The following is a 20,302-nucleotide window of genomic DNA, read 5'->3' on the forward strand; positions in this document are numbered from 1 at the left end:
AGTTATTCAGCCTCATTATTTTACATGACAGACTTTTTTTTTAACAAATCTTACTTTTTTTAAGACCATACTTGCCTATCCTCCTGCAACAGCCGGAAGACTCTTAAAAACCAAATGGTGCTCTGGGCCAAACAGAAAGATGGACAAGTCTCCTGCTTCCTCTGCCAGCACCCCCCCCCCCCCCCAGACTTACCTAGGCCCCCCACTTACAAAGCACAAGTGGGGGGATCGAGGGGGATATGATGACATGACTTGCACTGAATCACACCATCATAGTCCCATTCCCCTATACAATGTCAGTTTTCTTGGCACTGTATAGTGGGGGACGGATAGCCCCTGTCAAATTCATTAGCAGTGCTAAATGACTGCTCCTAATTGTATAGCAAAAAACAAACAAAGATTGGGGCCATTTATTACATTTGTTTTTAAAAAGTCAAACAAATTTGAACTATTTCTTTAAGACAGTTGATGTCTTTAACTTATTATTCAACTTACAGGCCACTGCACACATTTTCCACATAGCATTGAATATACTGATTGTTCACAGATTGCTAGGTGCTGTCTGGAAGTATGCCAGAGGCATCAGCAAATAGATAATTAAGGTTATATTTCTCAGTGTTACAGTGTTTTTATATATTTTTAATCCTTGCTGACTTCTCAAGCGTCGTTAAAAAAAAGGCTTTGATATCAGGGGAACCAGGATTTCAGAGAAGCTAAACATTGTCTTTTTCAACTAATATATACTATTAGTTTTTCATACTCAATTCTCTAATAGAATAATCTCTTTTGACCACAATGACCATTTTATTTGGCAGTGAACAACAGTTTTATATTTAACCTGACTGCAGGTCTAGAGAGGGTAAACATTAACTCTTTAGCACAGTTTAGCATCTACGCATCATATTAGCAAGTAAGTGTATGCAATAGGCATTCCCATTTTTCTTGAGAAGTTAATTTAATAACAGATGATTTAAATATTTATGTTATTAAGCCTTCTAATGTGTATATGATAAATAAGAAAAAGATGGTTGAATTGTGCGAATAATAGTAATTGTTGGGCTGTTGTACAGTGGTGTAACTATGGCGCCCCCCCGCCACAAATTTTCAGGTGCCAACCCCTTGAACCTGCTCGTTGTCAGGTGCCACCATCACACAAATGTCCTACTCCTTGTCAGGCCCCAGCCAGTATCTGGTCTTTTGTTCCTACTACCACTAAAAATATTCCTCCCAAAATGGCCACTTCATCCTAAATAACTGTTTCCTCTGAGGCAGCAGCCATTTTGGGAGAAGCATTTTCAATGTGGGCAGATTCCCTGGGACAACAGGCAAGCCACCACATGCTCTGTGGAGTCTATTGCAACATGGCTGTTGCTTCTTTATGGTCACTTCTATGAAACTGCATTCTGTTTTTACATAATTGCTTTGCATGCGTGTGTTACGTGTGGTCACATTAAATATTCTATTATTCTCAGGGGATTTCAATTCTAATAAGAAATACACACAGAGGCAGTAATAAATAAATGGAATTCTATTAATTAAGCTCTCTGCACCAGCAAACACAAAATTATGGAGCCTCTTTGTCATTAGATACCCCAGGCAACAGTCAGATTTTTGTGTTTTTTTTCTTTGTAAAACTCGGTTACAGAAACTATAGCAGATAAACATTTTTCAGGTTTGAATCGAGCAGGTTTAATAAAGGCTATAGCTACAATATTTAGCAAGTCGGTTACAGCAAATTTGTACTTAAAGCTGAGGCATTGGACAGGATTGCAGAATAAACAGCGTGGAACAGTTTTGGAGTAAATGACTGTTTGTTTACAGATGAGGCACAACAGAATAGAAGGATGCAGTGTCCTTACTTGAAAAATCTTGATTGCTAAATAGGTTTCATCTGGGTTTCCTCAGCACTGGTTGTAGCTATATTGAACAGTGGGGTTCAGTGGTGACTAAGTGTAGGCGCTGATCTGATTAGTCAGTACTGGAGTCAGACCTGGTGGCAGCTGAGACTCGGGTAAAAGGGTTAAAAAAAAAACATTTAGCACAGGACAAGTATGAAGTAGAAATAATAACCAAAGAGATTCCATGAGACTGGCCCAAAGAGAGTGAAGAGGCATACAGACTAGCTGTGTAAAATGTTGCTCTAACAGCTTGGGAATCTCCATTTCCCCCTTATAAACCTTAAACAACCTTGTTTGCTGCCATCAGCTGGAACTTTCTGGAACCTGGATTGACTGACTGATATCATATGCCCAAATCCAAGATGGAGGCATCCAGCACCTTGCAGGACCTCCTGACACATGATCAGTCACTGCCCAGATCGGTGCACAAAGCAGCGGCACATCGCTTGCTACTAGCAACCTAAAGCAGTGCCAGAGGGACTCCATTGCAACACCTCATTGGGTGTCAGGCCTGCTACACCCTTTGGATGTGGTCTGCGACACCGTTGAAGTTGGATACCATAATGTCTCCTTGGTTCCAGCTTATCGTCCTCACATTTCATACCCAGAACAGGATGTTGGCTCCCTGGACAGTAATACCATATATAATGTAGTAGAAATCATATAAAGAAAAAAAACTATTTTACAGCATAAACAATAAATAATCAGCATTAGCTCATACTGTATAAACACATTCAAGGACTGTAAGAAATACAAAACATCTTACTATGCATTTCCAAGCACAGTGGATGCTAAGCAATTACTTATGCACAGTTTGCAGATCCAATGTTCTGCAACTTCACCAGTATCTTGTTTTCAAGGCTTTCTCAGCAAAGCCAGGACTGGTGAAATTTACTTCATTTACCCTATCCATGTCTTTATGGTGTGTAGGAAGACTAGAGCAACATCTTCAGCAGTTAAACAGTGTGTTTTCTCAGCATAACATACATAACAACAATGAGAAATAGAAATCTCATAGCATGCATGGCAACAGGCAGTACTTCCTACTGGTTTCCGTGTAGGTCATACAACTACAGTCCAGGAAGTGTTGTGACAAGGCAGGTGCTGGGGGTGCAGTTCACACCTGGTTTTCAACTTTTAGAGGGGGTGTCACCAAAATGCCAGCTCTTCTGCTGTGACAGGACCTGGTGCTGCAGTGTGATATTCTCCTGCAGCACCTGGCTCCTATTGCAGAGTTAGAGCCAGCACTACAGACAAACCACTGTCCGGGGGCATCCGGCACTTCCGAGGATGTTGAACATGTCCATGATGGAATAGCGATTCCCGCAAAGCCATATCTAATATAGAGAGGCATGGATTAGTGGGAATCCATGTTCCATCAGTCTTTGAAAGTGTTAGGCAACCTTTTCAAAATAAAGGGTGTGGGTGGCAGGACTCAGGAGGGCCATCTTCTGTACACATTGCCTATCATTTTCTAAGGCAAATGTAGGATGATGGGCATAACAGGGTTGCTAACATTACATTTTGCTGACCAAGCCACTGTCTGTCCACACCCCTTAAGTATATTCTTCTACCACTGCATTCCACCATTAAAGCCGCAGTCTGACACTGAGGGCCTAATTCAGCAAGGCTCGCTAAGCAGCAATAGTTGCCCATTTTTTCCATGCGAGGGAATACATGCTCAATGGAATCATCGCTACAAACATAGGGGTCTATAGTACCACATATGATTTAAATCTTGCCTTTATTTCAACAATTATTAAGATTACAAAAAGTGTGTATTGTTAACCTACATGCTATTGGGTATATGGCCTAAGCAATCTATTATCTTTAGTTGTCTTCTTTATTTTATTTTCTGTCTGTCTATACTGTGTATTTATATATTCCTGGGGATTTTTACCGCGCTTCTACTACCACAGGATGTGTACAAGATTCTTTGCAAAAGTGACAAGACACATTGTGACATGTCATATTTCCCTGACCATGTCAACTCTGTTAAACAATGACATATTTAGATGATATTGTCCAAGCTGACAATCTGTTATCATGCCTGCTATTGTACCAGAATCATTTATATGCATACTCATATCAAAAGTGTAGCCGGAGCTATTGTGTATGCCAACCGACATGTAAATATCTCAAGATTCCCTAGTTATTTATTCACATCCCACACAGAAATGTGACACATTCTATTTCAGTGAGATGTGCTCATAATTCCTCACAGGTATATTGCATTACAAAAGGAAAGCATGTCAAAAGGGGGATTTTGTAAAAAAGCAAATCACTAATAATTGTCTTTGCTACTGTGGGAAGAAATAAACTTACTTATTCTTTATGATACATAAAAAAGCATATGTAACAAACATGTAACTACCAGGTTTGCTATAACATTTAAGTGACTGTGATATGGCCATTGTGGCTGGAGACCTTGCTGGTTTTGACTCCATTGCTTCTAAAAATGTGCAGTTTTTAGCTGCAGTCCTTTCAAAATATTGGGGCAGATGTATGAAGCGTGGTGAAGAGATAGAGTGGAGATAAAGTAGAAGGTGCTAATGCACCAGCCAATCAGCTGTGTTTGAAAAATGACAGGCATTCATTGGCTGGTGCGTTATCACCTTTCACTTTATCGCCACTTTATCTCTTCACCAGTCTTAATGCATCTGCCCCAATGGCTGCAGTTAGGGCCATGAAGCCCTAACGTATTCGTAGGGGGAGGGGGGGTTGCCAAATGATGGCCAAATCCAGGAGGCATTGCATCAACCTTAAGCAAAATTAGACACTCATCGGCATGCCATTGGCACCGACAGGACTGGGATCAGATAAATAGTACACAATCCCCTCCTCTAAGTTGCCAGTGGCTGCTGTTGACTTTTACATATGATTATGAATTGTCAAACATAGTTATAAATAAATCACACACAAAAATAAACATAGTAAACCGCAAATGTCTCCCTTTGTAATTTGCTGCAATTCCATTCATTTTAAAGGTAACCCTGAATTATAGTTTTGTTTTATTGTTGGCTTCACTGCTTAAACATTTGGACCAACAGTATATGAAAGGTTCCTGCATGAAAAAGTGGTGAATTTATGAATACATTACTGATATAACTTGATTTATAATGAAAATAAGAGTGAAAGTAAGCAAAGGTGCAATGTTAAATATTTATAAAGTACTTACATTGTTGGCATTTGTATAATAATGCTGGTATCTATAGTAACAATCCAATTAGAAACCACAAGTGGATTTATGAAATATCCCAATTGCCTTTTTTGTTAAATCCTTCAATATCCTTTACTAAGCCAAGAAGATAAATGAAAACACATATACTACTTTGGTGTTTGTACATGTAAATAAGACAGCACAACAACTGCAAGCAAATATTGGTACTTGCTTCCTAGCACGGCCACCACAATTTCTATCGTGGTGGTCGTGTCGGAAAAAATCATGTCGGTCACGTCGGGTGCATACCAAAACGCACACGACGCGACCGACGCGATGTACCCGATTTCTCCATAGGCTTCAATGTTAAAATAATTTAACATTGAAGCCTATGGAGAAATCGGGTACATCGTGTCCATAGGCTTCAATGTTAAATTATTTTAACATTGAAGCCTATGGAGAAATCGGGTCCATCGTGTCCATAGGCTTCAATGTTACATTTTTTTAACATTGAAACTGAGTCCATTTAACATAGTAAAAAATGGTAAAAGGGCCAATATGGGCCATTTCTCATTGGGTATGGCCCCGTCATGTGTGTAAAAAAAATGGCCCCCCATTGTGGCCGCCACCCCCACGATTGACGCGAACACGAAGCGTGGCGAGCGCAGTGAGCCCACGAGGGGCAGCGGTGCGCGTCCTCCGATCTTTTCATTCCCCTACTATCCACGTCGGCGTGGAGTTGAGAATAGATTAGTGTGGCGAGCGCAGAGAGCCACCGAGCCCGAAGCGTGGCGAGGGGACGCTGATACCTTGACAGATCCCTGCGTCCCCTTGCGGGCTTCACAGGTATCATCATCCCCTCGCGGGGCTCGCTGCGCTCGCCACGCTTCGGGCTCGGTGGCTCGCTGCGCTCGCCACACTAATCTATTCTCAACTCCACGCCGACGTGGATAGTAGGGGAATGAAAAGGTCGGAGGACGCGCACCGCCGCCCCTCGCAGGCTCGCTGCGCTCGCCACGCTTCGGGTTTGTGTCAATCGTGGGGGTGGCGGCCACAATGGGGGGCCATTATTTTTTACACACATGACGGGGCCATACCCAATGAGAAATGGCCCTTATTTGGCCTTTTCCCATTTTTTCCTATGTTAAATGGACTCAGTTTCAATGTTAAAATAATTTAACATTGAAGCCTATGGACAAATCGGGTCCATCGCATAGGCTTCAATGTTAAATATTTTAACATTGAAGCCTATGGAGAAATCGGGGGCATCGCGTCGGGCGCGCATAGGCTTCAATGTTAAAATATTTTAACATTGAAGCCTATGGGGAAATCGTGGGCATCGCGTCGGTCGCGTCGTGTGCCTTCTTAAGGCACACGACCGACGCGATGTACCCGAGTACTGCTTTTTTCAAAGGAAATCGCGGGCATCGTGCGCATCGTGTGCCTTAAAGTTAAGGCACACGATGCCCGCGATTGTGGCCATGCTAGGAAACAAGTACCCAAATATTTACAATAATGATAGAATATGCAAATAAAATATACACTCTAAAAACCTTCTTTTTATAATGGTCGTATAGAGTTTCATTGTAACTGGTATTTGTCCCTAGTGGAATTACCACATGAGACTTTACTATAGTATCTTCTTCAGTACAAATAATGCATCTGCCAGTAGCGCATGCAGGGGGGCTTATGAGTGCCCAGAAACACCCTCCCCCTGACAGAGAAAAGAGACTATATGATAGTACTATCTCTCTGCCCCTAAATTGCACATTAACACAATTTGCAGGACAATGGGGAGGGGGCAGAACCTACATTATGCAATTCCATTAGATTTGTATCATTTTGGCCATGCCCCCTCCCATTAGAACCACAAATCACAGCATTTGAGAGGGCGGGGTTTGTATTATCATGCCTGCTTTTCTCTCCATCTGCAACATGCTGCTGCTGTAGACAAGACACACTGGGCCAAATGTATAGTAATAGGGTGTGAAAAAAGTGAGAGATTTTGGCAAATATTTCCCATTTTTCTTAATGCAACAATCATTTACACACACACACACACACACATACACACAAAAAAAAAACAGGCTGATTTTGCCATGTTATTGATTGCCGCTTTAAGAAAAATGGGAAAACACTCCCAAAATATCTCACTTTCTGATTTCTGGGTTTCTCACACCCTATTACATTTGGCCCAGTGTGTTTGTGTTTGTGTATGTGTATGTGTGTTTGTGTGTATATGCAGGGCTGTCATCAGGAATTTTGGGACCAGGGACTCATTTCGAGTCTGGGCCCCAGGCCCCGCCCCCTCCTCACTTGACTTACTGTTACTCCTGCTTCCCCATCTCCTCTTCCGTTGAGCTGCAGCCCGGAGGTTCCAAAGCGCAGGCTCCTTCGACTCAGGATGCCAGCGGCCAATAAAAATGCAGCACTGGTTGGTGAGCCAATCAGAGCTCTAGTTCCAGCAGCCGTTCTGATTGCCTGCTATTACTCAAGCTCTGATTGGCTCAAAAGCCAGTGCAGTAGTTTAATTGACTACTGGTGAACTGGGTTGATTAAGTCTGCACTCCGGGACCTGCTTTGTTCAACGCACTAAGCGCAGCAGAGGCAGTCGGGGGGGGGGGGTTATGGTGGGCAAGATGAGCTGCCTGGGCCCTTCCAGAGGCCGGGGCCAGGGACAGCTGCACCCACAGCACCCCCCTATTGGTAGCCCTGTGCCTTTGCATACAAAATAACTTCTTCACAAGATGCTGGGAGACAGTCCTGAGATTTTTTGAACAATGTATCAACCTATTGAACAATCAGATGTTTTAATAAAATGTCTTATTTATTTAACACCTTCTAGAACAGGGACGGGCAATAAGTGTCCATCCAGCTGATGATGAACTACACATCCCAGCATGCCTTAGTTTTGCTATTTGGCCACTAAATTGGACCTCACATAAATATTATATTTCTTATATGGGTAAAATAACTCAACTTGACAAATAATATGTCAGTCGGAGACATCATTTCATATTATCAAAACAAACCACTGAATAATAGCATGCATGTGACAATACAAAGAGGTACCTCACACTGCAAATACAAACCCTCCTATACTGTACCTCACAAGAATCTCTTTATCAGCTTATATGAGTTTTGATTCTAGCTACTGTAACACTCTTCACTCCAGTGACCCATGGTTACTCAGTGTACAAAGTAACATAATACCTTGAGACTACTCAAACCTCAACACTCTGCACCTGGTGCACTGGCTAGTTTATATCTAAAAGAACATAACCCATTCTAAGGTGGCAACCTTTTAAACCATACTGCTGTATATGCTTTACTATGTTGTGGTAGCCACATGTGATGTCTCTCTAGCTTGTCTGAAGCAGTATGCCAGTAAGATGCAGAGTTGCTTACTTCCTATAAGAAAAAGGAACATTAAGAATATCAGCTTCGACCTGTGAGATGAGATGAAACAAAACCACTTAACTGATTAGATTGATATGGGACACTTATATATCTGTGTGCAGCTGAATCTGTATATGAAGTGCTGCGATGCATCGCCAAAGTTTTTTTTTTTTTTCATGCCAAGTTCAGTTGTTCAAACAAAAAGTTTTTCCAGCTACAGTATCTTGACCACATTGTTTATTGAGGCTAGGTATAGGACACATCTGTACACAGAGTAAGACACAATCTGGGGTGGGCCCAGCTGGTAAACCATTTTTGATAAGTGTTTGTCATCACTGATCTCACCATACCATTTAACAGACTCATGGGGTATTCAGTTACAGTAGATTTGTTTTTACAGATACAGTAGCAGATACAGTAGCTGAAAAACTGGAACTAATTGGAAGCCTGACTATTCAACTGTGGCTATTTTCATCTCTAGTGAAGGACTTTCTCACCAATGTCTTTTCACTTTTTGAGGAGATGAAGAAAGGCATGGTCAGCAAAAAAGGATGCAATTTTGCCTGGAAAGTCGCAAAAAAAGGTCGATTGGACTCATTTGCCAACCCAGGTGTTTTTTTTTTTTGCCACTGACAATTTTTTTTTGCTTAGGTATATCCCTCCATTTGAAAAGCATGAATCCCCATTTTCCCTAGTACATTAAGTGCAGATTTTTTGCCTATTTAAAAATACATAGTAAAAGACGACGGCACACTGGAAGTAAAAAAAGATGGATGGCACATCGGAAGCATCTACTTGTTTTCTTCCATTGAGCTATACCTTTTACATTTGTAATCAACTGCTCTCCAATCCTATTATTTTTCCTAAAGCTACATATATGAAGCTATTCCTATTACACTCTGGACAGTACTGATATCAACAGCAATGTGTTATTATTGCAAAAGGAAAACATGACTTTCAAAACTTGTCATCCACTTTCTCCTAGCATTATTTTTCTTTAAAATAAAGTCTAACTGATGATATCCTGCAGACAAATATATGTTCCAAAATCTTCCACTGACATTACATTAGATACTGATTCATCTTAACAATTTCATACTAATTGGATGGTGCAATGCAAAAGTGTTCAGATATGCTGTATTGTCATCGTGACGTCAGCGCTAATTGGCTCACTGGCAACTGTGTTGACAGCAGCTACTTCATCATCCTAATAAGATGCAAAAGATTAAAATTAAATTACTTAAGGACTGTATAAGAACCTACTCATTTGTCCTTGAGGACTCTAAATCAAGTGTGGCTCAAAATAATGAAATAAATTAATAATCAGTGCAATAGAGAAAGCCGTGCGATGCCATTGTTCACAGGTGTGGTGGAATATTCCACCATTTAAACTATTTAATTTAATATATTAATTGAATTGGGATGTTTCCTGTAATGATGCACTCACTACATGTGTGTTGCGGAATATGTTAGTTAAACATAATTGCTTATAGTGAGACTGTTTCAGAATAATAAAAATACATAATTCAGTATCTAATTTTTGCACCAGTCTGCAAAAAGTTCATTGCCCTGCTTTCCAATTCAGTCCATACTGTTGTTTACCTTGTTCCACATTGACACCTTGGGCTAAATGTAATAGGGATTGGTCATTATAAATGTGCACATTTTTAATCAAAAACTGTAAAAATGGCATGTTTACCGAAAATTACCCAAGTAATAGGCTGTGATTGCGGCAAAAGTCACACATTTTTACTATAGGAAATCACAATGCAATAGGGTGTGATATTAAAATTGCACACCCAAGATGACTAAAGAGTCGCCCAAAGATAGAGGTACCTATCTATAGAAGGTACCAGCTTCTGGCTGGGGAGTTTTAACAGATCAGTGAGATCCATGCATACTTCTGTCTGGAGAAGTGTAGAAATAGTTTTTAAAAAAAACCACTGTGGGGTCCCCTTTCCCAGGTATTGCCAGTCCTGTGCTCTTCGAGCCAGTCCTAGTTTTAGAAATAAAGAGCAAAAATGGAGTGAGGGTCCCCCCATTTCAAAAATCAGTACCAGGCTCTTGGGCTGGTCCTGGTTCTTAAAATAAGGGGGACAAAAGAAGCAGGGGTCCCCTGTATTTTTTAAATCAGCACCGGGATCCAACAGTCAGTAGGGTAATGCCACGGCTGGGGGACAATTATTATGTAAGGTCGTGTGGCCATCACAATAACCCTGTGACTGAACAACCCTGGCCAGGGTCCCTGAGGTAGTAGAGCACTCCCCAGGCCACCTTCAGGGCATTGAAGGGCCTGCTGGGACTTGTTCCACAGCAAAATAAATACTAAAATAAATACATAAACCATACTGTACAAAGTAAAAGTTTATTTACATCTATCCACTCACACATACATACATACATACATACATACATACATATACTTACCTATGTTCCTCTGCATTTGGTCCTCTTTTCCAGTAGAAATATATTAGTAAGCTGTGGTGGTGGTGGGGGGCGGGGGGTATACTCACCTGCTTTATTGGTCCTCTTCAATCCAAATAGGCATCCAAGGGGTTAAAAAAACTGCTGACCTGAACCATTAGACTGAGGAGCAGCATGTGTTTACACATGCTGCTCCTCCACATAAGTAACAGGGATTCCCACTGATGTCAGTCAATGGGAAGCCTCTCTGCTCCTGATTGGCTGTTCACGTCCCATAGAAGACTATGTTATGAAATAACATGGGCCTCTATGGCGTTCCCAGCATAGGTCTCAATTTTATGAAAAATAAAAAAAAACATTGGCACCTATAATGGGAACCAACAAATCAGCCTAATCGTAAAGTTAATTGAAGGAAACCACAAAGATTACTCCTATTGAAAAGTTGACATTCTGTTAACTGCAAATTTTCTTGTGTTCCAGTGTTCATTATAGCTACATTGCATACAGTAGTTACCCTAATAACTCAAGTGATATCTGGACAATGGAGAGAAATCACTTTATTTTTTTTAAAATCAGATTAAGTGCATTGTAATAGTGTTAAAAAAGTACTATATTTCTAGTATAACATCACAGATGAAAGAGCCCCTTGCGATTGCATAGCTCATTCTGACCCTAGAAATGACATCGATAGAGGATTGATGTGAGATATGTGACATCAGGTTGTAACTCAGTTGTTTCTGGTTATGCATATAGGATAAACGTTTCAATGTTTGGTTTAATCCAAAAAAGGTGTGTTGCTATACTGTTTCTAATTTCTGTTATTTCCTTGAATGAATGCTGCTATAAAAATGCTTAGAACTTTTAGGAAAAGAGATTAGGTTTGTCCACAGAGTATCATACTGAAGAAAAACAATTTGCAAGAAAAGTGTAACCAGGGGACTCATTCTTAGGTTCTAGACAGCTAGTAGCCATGATTTATGTTATGTACTGTATTTTATAAGATGCTAGTGGTCAGAATCAGGGCCGCCGAGAGGGGGTGGAATAGGTACTAATTACCCGGGCCCAGGCTTGTTTGAGGGGCCTGGTGGGGGTCCTTATCCTCTCCCCCCCTCTCCCCCATACCTTCCCAGTCTGTCCCTCCCAGGAAGCAGCACATACTGACAGCAGGTTCAGCATGAGCGTCTCACTGACAGTGTGAGAGCTGTCAGCACAGCACATGCTGTAGGTACTGTAGCTCTGTGCGGCTGCTGCTGTGGTGGTAGGGGGGCGGTGACTTAAGAGTGTTGTTTGCACCCACATTAAACATTTTGGGGTCGTGGCCTAATTGCGGGAGGTGGTCACACCTCCCACGATTAGGCCACACCCCAAAAATATTACCGGGGCCCAGCATACCTCTCAGCTGCCTTAATCAGACTACCAACACCAGCATCCTTATGGAAGGAATCTACTCCCTAACCCCAACCCTTCCTTCCCCAAGCCTAACCCTAACCTTTCCAAGTTCACCCTGACCCTAACTCTCCCTACTAGTGCCTACTGCACCACCTGAACCTAGCACCCCTCTCTGCAGCCTAATCCTAACCCCCCTTCTAAATGCGTAACTGTCCCTCCCAGCAGCCTAACTCCAACCTTCCCCCCACCCCTGCAGATTAACCCAAAGTCGACCTTACTACCCCTTCTCCAGCCTCATGCCGGATTTCAGTGGCATTTTCGGTACTCATGTATTTTCACGGCGCCAGCATGGCGCCACAAACTATCTAAAATAAAGTAACTTAACTCCATGCCAACATGGATAGTTCATATCCCCACTATCCATGTTGGCATGGAGTTGATTTTAGATAGCGTGGCGAGTGTAGCCCAATATCTCATCTAAAGCAATGGGAGATCACAGGGTGATTTTCAAATTATATTGCTTATTAAGGTCGCTATGCACAGCTAAACCCAGCCACATTAACGGGTGCAAAGCAAAAGTCCTGTTTGAGTGCTCAAACGTAACTTTTGCACAAAAGCCGACACCAGCAGTTGGATGCGCCCTAAAGGAGGTACATTTGAGTAGCTCTGTTGGGCGCCCTCTAGTTGAATACAGCTAATAGTGTCACATGTTGTTTTTAATTAATATTGTAAGTATTTTGTGCTAAAGTATATTCAAACATATTTTCTAATGGGTACACATGAACATGCACCTAGAAACATTATTAAACATGTACATGAGTACAGGGGAGTATTAGTAGAGGAAGCGGCCTGTGTACAGTTTCTATTCGGGCCTCCTCTTCTAGCCAGTGCCACAAAGGAGAAAACTCTGGTGCTACAGTATACTACAATTGTGCAGGTCTCCAAGTAAATGGTGTGGTGTACGTTTTCCTGCTGATATTTCTACTGTGCTTACACAAATTGCGAAGAAAAGGTCCACCCATTTTCTTTTACAGTGCAGCTCTGCCGCTGCTTAAGCAGGACTGCGGAGAAGTTGGTATTGAAAAATATGGGCGAACCCAGAGCAGTGGCAAATGCAGGATTTCTACAGTCGGGTTTCCAAATGCAGTACACAAATTATCACTCTGCAGAACATTGGAGCAAATGCAGGAGTCTGGCTAGAAGAACCTAATAATGACCCTGGACATTAATGTACACACTTTTTAAATACTATATACCAGTGGTTCCCAAACTGTGCGCCGTGGCTCCCTGGGGTGCCCCGGGACACATGCAGGGGTGCCCTGGGTTGGTAGTCCTGGACGAACTAAAATTATTAATGGTTAATTATTTATAAGCAAAACCAGTGCTGGTGGCTGCCAATCATAAAATGTGTACAAACAGAAGCAATTCCTGCCCTTTTCCACATAACTGACCCTAAGAATAGCATATAAATCCAATCTAATTAAAATAAATTTGGCCTAGGGGTGCCGCGAAAAAGATTCTTATACTCTAGGGTCCCGTGATTAAAAAAAGATTGGGAACCCCTGCTATATACTGTATGGAATACAGTATTAATATTGAACACTATTTATATCTATACTATATTATAGACCAGTGGTTCCCAAACTTTTTTGAATCACGGCACCCTAGAGCACCAAAATATTTTCAAGGCACCCCTAGGCCAAATGCTTCTTATCGAGAAATTCAGATTTTTTTTTTAATTAAGTGCGGTTTTGCCTGGTCATTGACCATAAATAATATGAATTGATCTTGGTCCACCAACCCAAGGCACCCCTGCAAGTGTCCTGAGGTACCCCAGGGTGCCTAGGCACACAGTTTGGGAACCACTGTTATAGTCTGTATCAAACTTTAAAATAATATAAATAAGTTATCAGGAAAAGGTTACACATAGCACAATAAATAAATACACAAACATAATAAAACCAGTGCGGCATTTTCAGTTCATATTCTCCTACCTCATGGTAAGGCTCCTGTATGGTAGCTGCTCTCTGGTCCAGTGCACTGATTGAGGACTCTAATCCATGCACAGCAAATTTGGTAGAAGAAGTCGCTACCACTGGGCATATGCAACAGCTCTGGTCCGTCCATTACACTGCATGATGTGGCAGCCGCTCTAGTAATCCTATTATTATATTGGAACTACTTGCCAACAGAATGAGGGTTTGTGGCTAACCGGAACCCGCCCTCTTGCATTTGCCTATGCCGAGGTCCATCTGACTTGTCTTACACTATAGGTAACACTTATTCCAAGGGAGGAATATACCAAGTGGTATTAATGTAACAGCATCAGGCGTTTAGTATTTAACAATACATTTTAACACCTGCTTTAACCAGGACAAAATGTAAACTCCTATAAATACATACAGTACCAACATCATTTAGAGTTTGTAAAAGTTTAGGAGAGCCATCTTTAATGGGTGGATGATCTTACATAGTATATGGAATTTAAAATTATGAGACAATTGAATTTCTCTGATGTTTGGCTGTATTTTACTGTAGTTGAACCTAGTTATAGTTAAATAAAGAAAATAATAACAAAACCTTACAGTATGGGCACTATGTTTAAAAATTGGATTACAGGATCCTAATTAATTTTGCTTCAGGATGTCCGTTTATTTAAGATCATATAGAAAATGCCCCTAATTGTTTGAAGAACAAACCAAACGCTTTTCATACAGTATATTGTGAATGTACAAGCCGCTGCACTCATATCATTTGTTTTAGAAATGCAATTAACATGATTTATTGGCACTTTTGTTTGCAGTTGCTGCTATGTTAGACCCTAAGCATGTGTTTCAGCTTTATGCAATAATGCTTAGATGTTCAAATATTCCGGATAAGGACTGTGTTATCTCATTAATTTTACAAAGCTTTGTCAGTCAGTGAATCATGACTGTAGCTGAACTGTACAAACACAGCGAATTTCCATTCCAAAATGCTTACTATTTTCTACAGTTTATAAGGCATTAAACAATCGGCCTCAGCTGAGGCAAATGCACTTCTATCAGACAGAAATGTGTGTGTGCTGAAAGATGCTGCCCGACAGAAAATGCCCTTTACCTGCATTGTAAATACAAATTCTGCTTCTCTATTACTCTGTCCAATTGTTCTGTATGTTGCCCATAGAAGTTGTTTTGCTTCTAACGTCTGTGAGAACTTTGTGTTCTCTAGGTTATGCAGTATATGATGTTATATTCATACAGTAGGACCTTGCATAAAACAGATAATAATATCTATATGACTGATCCAATCAAGAAGTTGAAGACCACAGCAGAAGTTCAGTTGCTAAGGAGGACAGTTGCTGAGCAGTGATGATGAATTAAATGATATTTTATGTTTATAAGTAGCATTATCTTTTCTTTTATCCTTTATTCTCTCTTCCTGTACCTCAAACAACCCCATTCTCGGGTATGTATGGGCTGTGAACACAGGCAAAAAGCACCCTTCTTAGAGTTGCTGAGCAGTACTGCTAGGGAGACACATGTACCTTTTTGCAGTGTGAAGTGGCCCCCATAGCAAAACCACACATAGGGCCTGATTCAGACCTGTTCTCTAGGCTGTGTAAACTCACAGCTAGCAAACAGGTAAGCGTCGCCCTCCACGCTGCCACACGTCCCCCCACCCAACACACAGCTCACTTATCCTCTCACAAGCATGTGACGGCATTTGTCTGCTAACTCATCCCCTCCCATGCAGGGTGGTGGTTGAAAAATGGTTTGATGGTTGCTCACCATCAATGATTTTTCTGCTATTCGCAGATAAAAGTCAAGTCTAGACAGACTTTTATTGTGGCCGAATTCAGGGCGGGCGTTGATGTCCACCTTGATCAGGCATCTACATGCCTGTGTTCCCAGGGGTACACCCAATGTTTCATGTGGATCCCCCAGTTGTTGCCCCCTGCCCGCCAAGTTTCCTCCCTTCACAATGTGAGTACCTCAGCGAGTTTGTTATTTATTTTATTATTATTTATTATCAGTTTCTAATATACAGATGGAGCCCTCCTCATTTAGCCTGTTAATTGGATTAAATGAGTAATATGATTACTATGCTAATCCCCTACTGTATTGTTCTATGAATTTTATTGCTGCTGAGAACAATAGGATAGCCATGGCTAGTTATGGTGAGCCTCGACCTAAGGAACAAAGTTGACAGGGGCTCCAACTGTAGCACACGCAGATTCTGCAGTGCTTTACAGAGAATATTTTAACATTCACATCAGCCTGGAGCTTACAATCTATACTCCCTACCACATGCACACGCACACACAGTCATTCTAGGGTTAATTCTGTTGGGAGCCAATTAACCTTCCAGTATATTTTGGATTGTGGGAGGAAACCGGAGTACCCAGAGTAAACCCCCGCAAGCACGGGGAAAATATACAAACTCTGCACAATTAGGGCCATGGTGGGAACCGAACCCATGACTTCATCGCTGTGAGTCAGTAATGCTGACCATTACACCAGTCGTGCTGCTCCATTCCATATAAGGACTTGCCAGTTGTTTGCACAGGGAGCTTGCACATGCACATATTCACGTATGGGCAAAGTTTCCGAATCAGCCCCATCGTTTTTTGGGCCACAACTTCTGGAGTAATTTCCCCTCTTGATGGGGATCTATATATTAAATAGTGAAAAAGGCTCCAATCTAAATCACCCTGTGCCTGTATAAATATAACACATTTCTTTATTGTCACCAGCTGTTTAATGTGATAATGTAAGTTCTGGTCAGATTTATAGGCATCTGCATAAAAAGTTTTACCTAAGTAAAACTCAAAAAGTTAAGTGATACTCATTTTAATTAATGTGATATAGCAGGGTCACTTGAGTTTTATGCAAATTTCAAGTAGTTTAATTATGCAACATTGTTATTATTATTATTATTATTATTATTAGTAGTAGTAGTAGTACTAGTAGTAGTAGTAGTAGTAGTAGTAGTAGTATTGCCACCTTTATAATGTTATACTTTTCAAACAATCCTGTGGTTCTTTACACCTTAAATTCAACATTGATTTAGATAATGCATATTTTTCAAGAAAAATCCCAAATGGTGGCATATAGCTCAAAGATATTACTATAAATCCTCTGCGATGAAAACTGTGATTTGCAGAGGTCCTTCAACTTATATTTATTGCATTACCTTCTTCTGAAAGGAAGTCATTTCTCAGAGCTCACATAAATATTATCATATTTATAACTTTGAGTGACAAGAAACTGTAACGTATGGTGTATTATTGAATGTCAGCTTTCAGGTGATCTCATTTTTTTCGTGACATTTTGTAATAACCCCTCTTAGTTTAATATGCTTTTAGATCTCTTCACATAGTGAACTATAATTTGCTTTTTTTATTTTTTTGGATACTATCTTTCCTATTCTGCCAGGTTTCACTAGTTATACCATTGGGATGAAATTGGAATCCCATTCCCGTTGATCTATTTTATGAAGATGAAAGTAAACTGTTTTATTCACTGTCGCCGAATGAAGCTAAAGTTGTTTTAAAATGGGCAGTCGTTTCATGGCTGCCCCTGGCTTACATAACATATTTAATTTTTATATATGATACCTCATATTCATTTCTCTTATTCTTCTTTCTAATTTTAAGAAAAGATAAATTATATAAGATAGAATATATGCATAGCATATCAGAAAAATGAACAATTCTAAATACATATTTTATAGGTAGATAGTAAGAAGGGTGCAGTTCTAGTGCCATTATCATCTACTTTCTTATGTTAAGTCTGACCCCTGGCAGAGGGCTCTGAAAATATCCTTGTAGCACAGTAGGCACCAATGACACATGCTGAAAGTTCATTCTGTTCAAATTGTATTGGGAAAGGGTTCATGAATATCAACGCAAGATATAAAATACATCTTTTTGTTAACTCCTTCATGTCTGTAGGTTGTTTGTTCCTTAATTACTGGGCCGATTACAGTTTTGTTTCCCTTTTTGAAATGTTCCGGTTTTTACAATACATTAGCTTGCTTTTCTAGTTGGGAAAAAACCTCAATTGTCAAATAGACAATTGAAATTATTGTTGCATTGTAATAAATTAATAACTATATCATATAGTTCAAAACTGCTCCATATTGTAATTAGCTGGTCTAGTGAAAGATTAGTATATATCTATGTATTATTCATTACTTAATGTATACTATAGTTATACTACAGGTATATGTGTCTGAATTCTTGGTACATTTTTTACTTTTTTTGTCAAAAGTAATTTAAAGGAGAGACTGTAATCAAATATCTCTTGTACCATACATTTAATGATCGAATATTCTGAAACGCTTAAATATATTATGTCCATAGACTGCCATTGACAGTGAAACATAAGAGGTGTTTCTAATGAGCTAACTGCAGTGAGCAGTAAATTGTTGAGTAATATTTGTATTGCAGAATGATCTACTAGCCTTTTATCATATCTCTGTTTCATTTGATATAACAGTATATCAGAAAACATCTCTTTCCATTTACATACTGTGGTCATTTTTGCATTAGTTAAACCTAACTGTGAAACTACACAAATAAACAGGGAAAGAAAACAGATTATTAGACAAAGATTGGTTGCTTTGCAGTGTTGGTTTAGAGAAGCAGAGAATGAAGAGCCTGTACTGTTAGTTTATGTTCTCCTATGAACACTTTGTTATCCATAGAATGATTTATATGTGCCCCTGTGGAATGCTGTACAGTTCTTACGTTCATACATATTATATTTCTTATGCTTGTGAGCAGGGCCTTCCTACCTCTATGTCTGCCTGTGATTACCCAGTTTGTTTTATCACTGTTAATTCCTATTGTAAAATGCAACAGAATCTGCTTCACTATATAAGAAACTATAAATAAAATACAGTATATAATATATGTATATCATTGGATTCATTACAGTTTGTGCATAAATACTGTATTTGTAAAAAATTACTCAAATTTGGTGACCCATGCCAGATAAGAACTAAAGAGGCAGGATGTTATAATAGATCATTTAATATTTTGACGAACAATTTCAATATTATTATTATTATTATTATTATTATTATTATTATTATTATTATTAGTTATGTATTTTTCACACACGCATATTCACAGGACTTTCAGGGAATATTTAGCATTTCACATCAGGCCCTGTTCTACTGGAGCTTACAAGCTATATTCCATACCACATGTACATGCTGGGGCTAATTTTTGTTGGCAGGTAATTAACCTACAGTATATTTTAGAATTGTGGAAGTAAAGCCACTCAGGCATGGGGAGAACATACAGACTGCACATGTAGTTATGGGCTAGGTGGGAATGCAACCTATAACCTCTGTGCTATGAAGCAGTAATGCTAAGTATTCCACCCAGTGTGCTGCCCATATATTATAAAATCTACTTACAGTTGTTGTTTTTGTAGTATTTTTAACATTTCAATTATGATAAAAAAATTTAAACATTTCTATTTTTTTCTTTTAGAGACCTGTTATTGAGTGTTGCAAGATGAAAGCTCCTATTCCACATTTGATCCTCTTTTATGCAACCCTGACACAAAGCTTGAAGGTCGTTACAAAAAGAGGTTCTGGTAAGTGACAATTTTATCAATTTTCTTGCGATTTTGTTGGATTTAATGCTTAGAGTTAAGTTAGATATTTGTTGCAGAGTTATGGTTATGAGTATTGTTCATTTTAAATATATTTAAGAGCTGGCAACCATTACAGTGCAATTTTGGATGTTGAGAAATATACTTCTAATTTGCACTAATATTGTATATATGTATAAGCACTGTGCTTGATTAAACTGGCTCTATGGCAGTCTAAGGGGGTATTCATTCCCAGGTCCTGCTTTTTGGTACGTCCCGACAATCAGGACCCTGGCCCTTTTTCGGTTCACTCGCCTGTTTTTCAGCAGGCAGGATTCAGTGTCCCACTTGCCCATCGGTGAAAAGCGGGCATGTCCGTGAAAATGGTTGTGGTTTGTTGAGATCCAATCGTGATCTCGATAATCCAATGGTGTTTTCTTAAA

The 20,302-nt window shown here is 39.9% G+C and overlaps 1 protein-coding gene across 1 annotated transcript in view; it reads left to right on the top strand.

The window, feature by feature from the left end:
• The window catches only part of IL1RAPL1 (interleukin 1 receptor accessory protein like 1), a 1,364,460-nt gene that overhangs the window by 222,982 nt on the left and 1,121,176 nt on the right, over nt 1–20,302 (top strand). The window contains exon 2 of the mRNA XM_083172527.1: nt 19,757–19,862. Coding sequence (XP_083028653.1) covers nt 19,781–19,862 — 82 coding nt within the window. The 5' untranslated portion in view covers nt 19,757–19,780. The remainder of the gene's footprint in view (nt 1–19,756; nt 19,863–20,302) is intronic.

Source organism: Crinia signifera, chromosome 2 (assembly GCF_055691185.1).
Source record: "Crinia signifera chromosome 2, ASM5569118v1, whole genome shotgun sequence".
In the NCBI taxonomy this organism is placed as follows: Eukaryota; Metazoa; Chordata; class Amphibia; order Anura; family Myobatrachidae; genus Crinia; species Crinia signifera.